Source organism: Vicia villosa, linkage group LG7 (genome assembly GCF_029867415.1).
Source record: "Vicia villosa cultivar HV-30 ecotype Madison, WI linkage group LG7, Vvil1.0, whole genome shotgun sequence".
NCBI classification, from domain to species: Eukaryota; Viridiplantae; Streptophyta; class Magnoliopsida; order Fabales; family Fabaceae; genus Vicia; species Vicia villosa.
This window is the reverse complement of record NC_081186.1, coordinates 86,994,101-87,005,961: the sequence shown is the minus strand read 5'-3', so window position 1 is coordinate 87,005,961 and position 11,861 is coordinate 86,994,101. Positions and strand designations below refer to the sequence as shown.

Here is an 11,861-nt window from a genome sequence, read left to right as displayed (position 1 = left end):
TACAATACATTCTACTAATTAATTATTCACTCTTTTGTTTTTTAATTTTGTGATATTGAATTTATAATTCTTAAGTAAACATGTTTAAATAATAATAATAACATAGTAGCCTTAAGTCTACCAAATGAAAGAAAAACGATGGGATCTGAATCTTTTGCTAAACTTGTTTCGTCCTTTCTAATGAAGAAAGGGAGGATATATATTTTAAATTGGGAAAAGAGAAAAGAATTATTCTTTAATTGAAGAGGAAAAGCTTAACTAGAACAAAAGAGAGTAAATAAATAGCAATGCACAAGTAAAGAACATTAAAGAATAAATTACAATACTATATATAGATAGATAGTCATTTATATTTTTCAGAGTCATCAGTAGCAACCATTACGCAAGAGGAAAGCTGAATAATTTGCTGGGTGATCGAGCTTGAAGCAGTTCAGCCAATATTTTGGTTTGTCATTAAATTTTAATTTATCATAACTCTACATTTTCTTCATATATAAAAGTTTAATGGATACATACTTAAACTGTAAAATATTTTATACTGTCGTACAATATTAATTTTTAAATGTCTTACTAATTTAAAGGAATACGCTTCGCTTATAGGATATCAATATAGAATTATTTTATATTTCGCATATGCATCTTTTATTTTTTCTCTCTCTATATATAAATATATTAGATCAATATTTATTATTTTACCTTTTGTTTTTTATTTTTTTTTTGCATATTTTATTTCTATCATTTCATATTATTAGAACTCACAACACCATTAAGTTTAATCTTTGTTTTCAATATATAATTGATTCTTGTAAATTCACTGTTATTTGATTTTAATTTTATACATATATGTTATTTAGTTTATGGTTCTTATTCATGTGATTTAGTCTTTGTAAAGTTTATTTTTAAGATTAATAAAATTAAAAATTCTATATATTATAACAATTAATTCATAAAACAAAAAATATAATTAAAAACAACATAGCATATATTTTTCTAAGAATCAAAAGCAAACAAGACAAACAGATTGAAATGAAAATGTATATTAACTATCCAATTTCCAGTGATGAGATTTAGTAATTCAGAGTGTGGAATCTATTTAGTTAAGTATATAATGATGTTTTTCCATAATATTAACACTCTTTGTATGGTTGCTGCAAATTTACATCATCTCCTCATATCGTATCGAACTCACATAATTTAATAGGGTAATGTTTAATAATGTGTTGTTGTTAGGGATGATAATTGGTAGGGTATGAGTACTATAGTACCCGTTCTCATATCCGTATTTTAAAAAATTTCTTATAATCAAGTCAATATCCACTTAGGCACCAATATTTATTCTAGTACTCCTACTCCATAGATAATTAAGTATCCATACTCATATCTGTATCCATGAATAATGAAGTACCCACATCCATACTTGTTTACCTACATTTCTAATAAAAAAACTAATCAGTTATAATTTATCATGTTATTTGAAGTTTTTTAACAGCATTATAAAAAACAAAATTAAGGATATAATTGTTGAGCTTAGAAATTAACACAAACATTTATAATAAAATGCGTATAAATTTAATAATAATCTATTTAATAAAATTGATAAGTATACAAGTGTATATATTTATAAAAATAAAAAATATATGAATATATATTATGTGGGTATAGGACAAAGTGGATACTAAAGTATCCGTATCCACGCTCATATCCGCTTATTTTAATGGGTAATTGCCTTTATCCATACTTGTTGTGACTAATTTTTCCAAGTATACCGTCCCTAGCTATTTCAATATCTTTAATGGAACAAAAGTGTTTAATGTTTTTTTACGAGAAAAAAAGATATGCACTTTTACACTGTCAACCAATCACGACCATGTTAAGTGTCAAGTCATACTGTTATTTTTAAAAAAGTTATGAGACATGGCTGATTGATGAATCCTAATTGGATGACAGTGTAAAATTATTTTACACTGCCAGTGCACTACCTTTAACCTCTTTTTTTACATGTAACAATATTGAACTTCATGAATATTATCACACAAATCCTATAATAGATAAATTTAAATTTGTATCAAAATATTCATTAGGATGTTGAATTTTGGGCTGAAAATATTCAAAATACAATCTTTTCATGAGCAGGCTGAGATTTAAATTGTCGGGTGATTCGGAAAAAATATCTTTATGGCTGAATCATTGAAGATGATTAGTAGTGAAAAGGAAACTGAACTTGAAAATGAACCCACTGAAGTCACTGATGTCATTGAAAAATGTTGCAAATTTGATAATCAAATTAATTTGATTAGCAATGCATATCACTTGGTTCATGGAGGTCCAAATAATTTGTTAGATGAATCTTCTAATCTAACTGAAATTGAGACCCCTATGCAAAATAGTCTGTTACACATTGCAGCTTTGAATGGTAATGATGACATTGTTCCTCTTATAATTGAACGTGCTCCAAAACTTTTGTTTAAATTTAACAAAAACCAGGACAGTGTATTACATGTTGCTGCAAGAAGTGGACGCATCTCAACCATTAAAAAGCTCTTTGAAGGTTATACTAATTTTGAACGGCATGATATAAAAATAGCTTGGTTTAATTACAATAAAAATGCTGATTTGGAAGTTGCGTATGATGACAAGTCAAATATGGAGGATCTATTAACTTTTGTTCAATTGAAGAATGATCAAGGCAACACTATGTTTCATGAGGCAATGTTATGTGACAAGAGAAATATTGCTGGGGATACGATTTTCCAAGTTTGTGAGCTTTTCAAAACAGAAGATTCGTCCAAGAAGTCATTGTCAAATAGTTGTTATGATTATGCACTAAATACTGTTAATCATGAAAAGAAAACAGTACTTTATCTTGCAGTCGAAAATGGAAAGAAGGATGTTGTTGAAGTAATATTAGAGAAGTGTCACAAGAATGATGATAAGCCAGAGGGATTATCGCCTTTTATTGCAGCAATAATGTTTCATAACGAAGGTATGTAATTACATATTTACATAGCTAGATGATAATATTATTAGGCAATTATCAAATAGTAGAGAATATTAGCTAATATTTATGTTCATGTTTCAGAAATATTGAGGATCATAATAAAAAACAAGCCAACTTGGATCCATTCAATGGATAAACATGACAGGTTTCCTCTTCATTATGCTGCATCTATAGGTTACCTTGAAGGTGTTGATTTATTACTTGAATTGTGTAAATGTTGCACAATTAAAAGGGACAAATATGGTTATTTCCCAGTCCATCTAGCATCTTATGGAGGCCATGTGGAAGTAGTGAAGAAGTTGTTACAATATTGTCCAGATCCAACAGAGATGCTTGACACTTCCCATGAGCGTAATATTCTTCACATTGCAGCAAAGCATGAAAAATATGAGTTAGTATGCTACATATTACAAAGTGAAATTCCTGAACTTCATAAGCTAATAAATCAACAAGATAAAAATGGAGATACTGCTTTGCATTTGGCCGCAAGATCATTGCATCCCACAATTGTATACTACTTAGTTAACCAAAATAACAAAAAGGTGGATCTTGATTTGGTTAACAATAATAAGGAAACAGCTTTTGACATTGTTACTTCACTTTACCTGGTTGATAGATCGTCTTTGCGACAGGCAAGTAGTTATACCCTCTTACTAGCTCATAAAGTTATAACGAAGTTTGTTGCATGATAAATCATTCATTTAATTATTCTCAAACACTAACAAATGATAATTTAAAAACTATTAGAAACTAGTTTAGCGATTTTTAATGTTTGTAATATTTACAGCATCTTACATGGACTGCACTCAAATCTGTGGGTGCAAAGCAAAGTTCAAAGAAAGCTACACTCCCTATTGAATCTAAACCAAGAAACACTGATGAAGGTAAAGAAAAAGAAAAATCTACAGAAATATACAAGGACAGATTAGAAAACCTCACAATTGTTTCAACCCTTATAGTCACAACATCAGTAGCCGCATGTTTAGCCGTTCCAGGTGAAGCAGAAGGTGAAGCGCATAACTTAAAACATGCAATGTTTCAAGTCTTTGTCATCTTCATCACAATATCTTTGTTCAGTTCCATTAGTGCTACAGTCATGCTCTTTTGGGCAACACTTGGATTAAATGAATTGGTTACTTTCACTCTCAGGATTGTGATGCCACTTCTTGGAATCGCTCTCGTTTCATTATCTTTGGCTTTTATGGCTGGTCTATACACTGTCATCAGTAAACTTTGTTGGTTGGCCAATGTGTTTTTGATCATGACAGTGATATTTATTATCATTGTCGTTTTTCTATACACACTCCTTTTCCTTCCATCATCATCAACTATACAGCCTTTGAGATACATTTCACACTACCCTTTTGTTTTTTTAGTATCACGTACTAAGAGTAAAAGTGATCAAGACATTAATCCTTGGGGGTAGTATAGGTTAATATTAGTGTGAATTGTGGCTAAGTAGGGTTTCACCATGCCGCCTTTTTTTAATAATGCCCACTTAGTTATATGCATGTATCCTTTGTAATATATATTGGCAAATATGTATGTTTCTCTTGTGTTGACCAATAAATGCCAAGAAATTTTATTCATAATAATGTTGGTTTTAGAAATGATGTATCATAATCCTCTTTAGATTCATTTAAGCAATATATATATATATATATATATATATATATATATATATATATATATATATATATATATATATATATATATATATATATATATATATATATATATATATATATATATATATATATATATATATATATATATATGTGAGATATTGGATCGAACTCTAGTATGGTTGAAGGGTAGCTTCTTGGTTCGACAGGATTAAGCATGAAGTCGAAGGTTGTTCACATGCTTGTGTCGAAGATGCTAGGGTTGTTAGCATGTTAAATTAGGTTTTAGTGTTTAAACCCTAATTTGTTAAGTTAGCTTGTTTATTAAGTTGGCTTGTGTAATGGGCCTTGTGGAAAAAACCCATTAGTTAGTATGTTAGGTTTTATTATAAATAGCATACTAGTCTCTCATCATTGCTAAGCTGCAAATCCTAATTTGGGGTAAGAGAGGTTATTTGTTATTCTTGTAAACTTGTAATCTTGTTTTAAGAGAAAGTAAAAGAATAGCAGTTATAACCAATCTTGTGTTCCTCTTCTTTCTTGTCCTTTATTCTTCCCTTGCATTGTTCTTTGTTCTTGGCATTGAATTCACAACAAATTGGTGCGGTGAGCGTGGAGAAGATGCCTTCAACAAAGTATGAGATTGAAAAGTTCACCGGAGTGAATGATTTCGGTTTGTGGCGCTTGAAGATGAAAGCCCTACTGGTTCGGCAGGGTTGTTTGGAAGCGTTGAAGGGAGAGGCAGCCATGAATGCAGAATTGACGGCAGCGGAGAAGACGAATATGATCGAGAAAGCACACAACGCAATTTTGTTGAGCCTTGGTGATAAGGTTCTCCGGCAGGTATCAAAGGAGACGATGGCATCAGAGTTATGGGTGAAACTTGAAAGTTTGTATGTGACCAAATCGCTGGTAAATTGACTCTACCTGAAGCAAGCTTTGTATTCATTCAAGATGATTGAAGATAAAGTATTGGCTGAGCAGTTGGATATGTTCAACAAGCTGATTCTTGATCTTGAAAATATTGATGTGTAGATCGATGATGAAGATCAAGCGCTGTTACTATTGTGTTCTTTGCCTCGATCACATGCTCACTTCAAAGAAACTCTCTTGTATGGAAGGGAGTCCCTGACGTTTGAAGAAGTTCAATCAGCCTTGTACTCTAAGGACTTGAATGAACGAAAGGAGCATAAACCTTCAACTGTTGGCGAAGGTTTGGCCGTTAAAGGAAAACTCTTACGAAAGGATGGTAAGTTTGACAAGAAGAAAGGCAAAAGCCAGTCGAAGTCTTACAGTGGCGAAGCATCTGGCATTCGATGCTACCATTGTAAAAAGGAGGGTCACACAAGAAAGGTGTGCCCTGAACGCCTGAAATATCATGGAGGTAAGGATAATGGCAACGCTGCCATTGTTCAAGATGATTTCGAATCATCTGATGTTCTTGTGGTTTCAAGCAGTGACTCTAAGAAGGAGTGGATTATGGATTCAGGTTGCACTTGGCACATGACTCCAAACAAAGACTTGTTCGAGGAATTATATGATCAAGATGGTGGATCAGTATTGCTGGGAAACAACAAGGCTTGCACGATTGCAGGTGTTGGATCTGTGAGATTCAAGCTCCATGATGAGTCAATAAGGTTGTTGACTGAAGTCAGGTATGTTCCTGATTTGAAGAGAAATCTGCTTTCTCTTGGTGAATTCGACAAGAAAGGATATGTTTTCCAAGGAGAGAAAAGTATCCTAAGAGTCATGAAGGGTTCGAAGGAAGTCTTGAGAGGCGTGAAGAAACAAGGCTTGTATACCCTTGAGGCTGAAGTTGTAAGTGGTTAGACAAATGTTGCATCCACGAAACCTTTGTCGAAAACAGAAATCTGGCACATGAGATTGGGCCATGTCAGTGAAAGGGGTCTGGTCGAATTAGGGAAACAAAACCTGCTTGGTGGAGACAAAGTCGAAAAGCTGAAGTTTTGTGAACCCTGTGTACTTGGAAAATCTTGCAGAGTGAAGTTCAACAAAGGCAAACAAAGAACACATGGATCCCTTGATTACATCCATGCTGATCTTTGGGGGCCTGCAAGGTGTCCATCACATTCAGGAGCAAGGTATTTTCTATCCATAGTAGATGATTATTCCAGAAAATTATGGGTATTCATCCAGAAGACTAAGGATGAAACTTTTGAGAATTTCAAAAGTTGGAAGACTCTGGTTGAAAATCAGACTGGCAGAAAGGTCAAGAGGTTGAGAACCGACAATGGCCTTGAATTTTGCAATGAGGCATTCGACAGTTTTTATGCTGCCTCTGGTATTGCAAGGCATAGAACTAATGCAGGTACTCCACAGCAAAATGGTTTGGCTGAAAGGTTTGATCGAACTATTTTGGAGAGAGTCAGATGCATGTTGACTAGTGCGGGGTTAACGAAGGTGTTCTGGGCTGAGGCTGTTTCGACAGCAACATATCTGATAAACAGATGTCCTTCGACAGCGTTAGATATGAAGACACCTGAAGAAGTTTGGTCGGGACATCCACTAGATCTCGACAAACTGAGAGTATTTGGCTGCGTAGCCTATGCTCATATTAGGCAAGACAAGGTCGAACCTAGAGCTCTGAAATGCATGCTCATGGGATACCCAGAAGGAGTTAAAGCTTATAGGCTATGGTGCCTAGAGCCAGGTCACAGAAGGTGTATCACTAGTCGAGATGTAGTTTTCAATGAAGCTGAAATGGCTTTTAAGAAAACTGATGATGTTGATCAAAGTACAAAAACATCTAACGAAGAGCTGGAACAGGTAAAGATTCCTGTTAAGGTGGAGCATGTTGATGCTGAATTGCATATCCCTGATGAAGTCGTAGAAGAAGCAAAAGATGCTGAGGAGGATGAGGAAACTGTCGATGACTACCTATTGTCGAGAGATAGGTCGAGAAGAGTCATCAAGGCACCTCAGAGACTTGGGTATGCAGATCTTATAGCTTATGCCTTAATCTCTGCAAGTGAGGTTCTAGACGAAGAACCTAGAGACTACAAGGAAGTTATGAGGAGTCGAAATAAGACTGAATGGCTGAAAGCCATGGATGATGAGATGAAATCTCTTCATGATAATCATACTTGGGAACTGATCAAGAAACCTGCTGGGACAAGGTTAGTCAACTGTAAATGGATTTTCAAAGTTAAGGAAGGAATTGAAGGAGTGACGTCGAAAAGATACAAGGCAAGGTTAGTTGCAAGGGGTTTCACTCAGAAAGAAGGTGTCGACTTCAATGATGTGTTTTCTCCTGTTGTGAAGCATAGGTCCATTCGAATGTTACTTGCCATGGTAGCACAGTTCGATCTTGAACTGGAACAGATGGATGTGAAGACTGCGTTCTTGTATGGCGATCTAGATGAAACGATCCTGATGAGGTAACCTGAAGGGTATGTCGAAAAGGGGAAGGAAGATTATGTGTGCAAGTTAAAGAGATCTTTGTATGGGCTGAAACAATCTCCTCGACAGTGGAATAGGAGATTCGACAAGTTCATGACACGCATAAGTTTCATTAGAAGTCAGTTCGACCACTGCGTTTACTTCAGATTTCGACCTGGTAATTCATTTGTTATTTTGTTGCTTTATGTGGATGATATTCTCATAGCAAGCAACAATGTTGAAGATGTGATGAGGGTGAAGGCTGAACTCAATAAGGAGTTCGATATGAAGGATCTGGGAGCTGCTTCTAGAATTCTTGGAATTGACATTCGAAGAGATAGAAAGAAGTCTAAGTTATGGTTATCTCAAGAGGCATACCTACGGAAGATTCTTGAAAAGTTTGGTATGTCGAATTCGAAGCCAGTTGTGACTCCAACAAACCCTCAATTCAAGCTGAGTATTGATCAGTGTCCCAGTAATGATGTCGAAAGAGCCTATATGAATAGCATCCCATATGCTAATATAGTTGGTTCTTTGATGTATGCTATGGTCTGTACTAGACCCGACATAGCATATGCAGTAAGTCTTGTAAGCAGGTACATGGCGAATCCTGGAAAGGCTCACTGGCAAGCATTGAAGTGGATTTTAAGGTACATAAATGGGTCTCTGAAAAGAGTCCTAATTTATGGTGGAGCCTTGGGTGAAGATGGTAAAGTAGCAATTGGAGGATATGTCGACTCTGATTATGCAGGTTGTATGTATTCCAGGAAATCTATTTCAGGATATGTTTTCACTATGTTTGGCACATCAATTAGTTGGAAAGCAACACTTCAAAAGGTTGTTGCTCTATCAACCACTGAAGTGGAGTATATTGCATTAACTGAAGCTGTGAAAGAAGCATTGTGGCTTGAAGGTTTTGCGAAGGAGCTGAAACTTCAAGGTCGAGGTATCACTGTTAAATGTGATAGTCAAAGTGCAATACACCTGTCGAAGAATTCAGCCTATCATGAGCGAACTAAGCACATTGATGTGAGGCTGCATTTCGTCAGAGGAGTAATCGAGCGTGGAGAAGTCCAAGTGCTGAAGGTTTCGACTGAAGACAATGCTGCTGATATGATCAACAAGACATTACCGAGTTGCAAGTTTTTCCACTGTATGCAGTTGCTAAAGCTGCATGAAGAAAGCTAGTTTGTTCCCTTGATGTTGTAGAGTTAGATCCAAGGTGGAGATTTGTGAGATATTGGATCGAACTCTAGTATGGTTGAAGGGTAGCTTCTTGGTTCGACAGGATTAAGCATGAAGTCGAAGGTTGTTCACATGCTTGTGTCGAAGATGCTAGGGTTGTTAGCATGTTAAATTAGGTTTTAGTGTTTAAACCCTAATTTATTAAGTTAGCTTGTTTATTAAGTTGGCTTGTGTAATGGGCCTTGTGGAAAAAACCCATTAGTTAGTATGTTAGGTTTTATTATAAATAGCATACTAGTCTCTCATCATTGCTAAGCTGCAAATCATAATTTGGGGTGAGAGAGGTTATTTGTTATTCTTGTAAACTTGTAATCTTGTTTTAAGAGAAAGTAAAAGAATAGCAGTTATAACCAATCTTGTGTTCCTCTTCTTTCATGTCCTTTATTCTTCCCTTGCATTATTTTTTGTTCTTGGCATTGAATTCACAACAATATATATATATATATATATATATATATATATATATATATATATATATATATATATATATATATATATATATATATATATATATATATATATATATATATATATATATATATATATATATATATATATATATATATATATATATATATATATATAGAGTACTGATAACGTAGCTTAAGACACAAAACATATTAAACCGACCCCGCAAACAAACCGATATAAAAAAAACATGAAAATATAATCACCTATTGACCGAACACTAAAGATAAGTCTCGGTACAAGAACAACCATGAATAGAAATAGAATCCTTCAATAAGATATTAGAAAAGCTTCTCCCCAAGAATCAATTCAAAGACTCTCAACATCTATTGACATAGAGAATATAAGTTTCGAACTTGTTCAAGAAAGGATGTGGATAGGTCATATACCTATCAAATAACCATTTTCAAGCAAGAAAAATGCACTTTTCTTTATTAAAAAATGTGAATCATGGATTTCAAAATAGACTACACAACCAAATTAAAATCATGGAAATACCAGACAATGGCTTAAAAGAGTTTCAAAGAGCAAATAATCAAGCTTAGCCTTAACAAGAGAAATACACTACAACATTTTGACCGGCAACGCCTAAAATTTGAAAGGTCAAAAAACCGTTCTTGTGGTAAATAACAGACAATGGTTTTTAAATTTTGTTGCAATAGCCCTTTTATTTTATTTTTTTTTGCATATTTTATGCAACGGACACAAATCGCTATTGTATATATCAAAGAGTTTAGAATTATTTTTTTAATTATATAAAGTTAAAATGAAGTCTATTATTTTAAAACGTTTTACAAGTTCTATTGATTTTTTGTAAGTTAAAAAAATTAGATATTATTTTTTCAATACATTTGTAAATATATAGTTAATTATTATTTTTTTTAAAATATAAGAAAAACAAGTAAATATAAAAGTTACATCTAACTATATAACCACACGCAAAGTGAGTTTGAGAAAAAAAAGGGGAGAAAGGGAGTTCGATCTAGGAATCAGAGGGGTATTCTTCGACTTGAAATTTCAAGGGTTAACACCGTTGATTCTTCCTCTCACAAGTTTTTCTGCCCATTAGATTCTACACATTTTATTGCAGAAAATCAATGATGGCATTTAAGACATTTTCAAATTTATTATGTAGATCTATAATCCTTATTTGCTTTAGGTCCGATCATTTTCATTTTCAATTAGGAATGACAATGAGCGGGTTTTGGAAAGCTTACTATAATATCCGTCTCCATACATGCGGTTTAAAAATATCCCGTAGTCAAGCACAAACCCGTTGGGCACCAATATTCATATCCATACTGTGACGACCCGATTTTATTAGTTCTTTTATTATTTATTTTATCAGGTATTTATTTTATTATTTATTATTTTGTGTGATAAATTGATTATTTGGTGTGTTTTGTGATTATTTGAATATGTGTGATATTTGGATAATTAGATAGAAGTGATAATATTAGTAAATTAGCTAATGAGCCTAATTAATTAGAAAGAGTAGTTGGGTGGGTTAAGCCCAATATCACAAAGTAGAGTTAGTAGAGATTTGTGAGAGAAAACCTAATTACAAGAAAAAGAGAGAAAGATAGAAAGAAGAGAAAAGAGGCTAAAGAGTAGAGAAGAGAGAAAGAGGGGAATCTTGAAGAAGAAGGACAAAAGATTCAAGGTAAGGGTTGGAATCCAAATGATTATAAGTAGTATGATTGGGTAATGTTGGTGGGTTCTATAATATGCATGATTTGGTATGGGTAGGTTACTAGATTCTTGAGTTTTGAATTGGAATTGGTATGATAATCCATAAATGTGTATGTTCTAACTAGTATTTTTGATTCTATATGAGATTCTATGAATGGGTAAGTGAATAACATATGATTTAGTGTATGTATGTTGAATTTGAAAAAAACCTAACTTTTGAGATTGTGTAGAATCCATAAAATTAATGTTTGAAACATGTTTTGATACTGGTAAGTGAGGCATACATGTTATGTTGATGATATGAAACATTTGATTATTGATAGAGAAGGTTTGGGGCTTTGAAATGGGGTTGAAATTGAGTTTAGAAACATAAAAATCAGGTTTTTTTGGTTCTGGTACAGTGGTAATCGGTTGCGGTATATGTGTACCAGGTT

The 11,861-nt window shown here is 33.6% G+C and overlaps 1 protein-coding gene across 2 annotated transcripts; it reads left to right on the top strand.

The window, feature by feature from the left end:
• Positions 1–381: 381 nt before the first annotated feature.
• Positions 382–4,566, top strand: LOC131621098 (protein ACCELERATED CELL DEATH 6-like). 2 transcript variants are annotated; one of them, XM_058892312.1, is made up of 4 exons: positions 382–445; positions 2,134–2,983; positions 3,080–3,630; positions 3,786–4,566. In XM_058892312.1, the coding sequence occupies exons 2-4, from the start codon at positions 2,176–2,178 to the stop codon at positions 4,422–4,424; spliced, it is 1,998 nt and encodes a 665-aa protein (XP_058748295.1). In that variant the 5' UTR covers positions 382–445; positions 2,134–2,175; the 3' UTR covers positions 4,425–4,566. The 2 variants fall into 2 exon arrangements, with proteins under 2 accessions (XP_058748295.1, XP_058748296.1); XM_058892313.1 differs by lacking the exon at positions 382–445 and having other exon boundaries at positions 1,080–2,983.
• Positions 4,567–11,861: the final 7,295 nt, after the last annotated feature.

Excerpts from the sequence above, each read along its gene's own strand:
- LOC131621098 (XM_058892312.1), top strand. The coding sequence starts at position 2,176 with ATGGCTGAATCATTGAAGATGATTAGTAGTGAAAAGGAAACTGAACTT. Across the intron at positions 2,984-3,079 it reads AATAATGTTTCATAACGAAG|AAATATTGAGGATCATAATA; the intron begins GTATGTAATTAC and ends TTCATGTTTCAG. Across the intron at positions 3,631-3,785 it reads ATAGATCGTCTTTGCGACAG|CATCTTACATGGACTGCACT; the intron begins GCAAGTAGTTAT and ends TAATATTTACAG.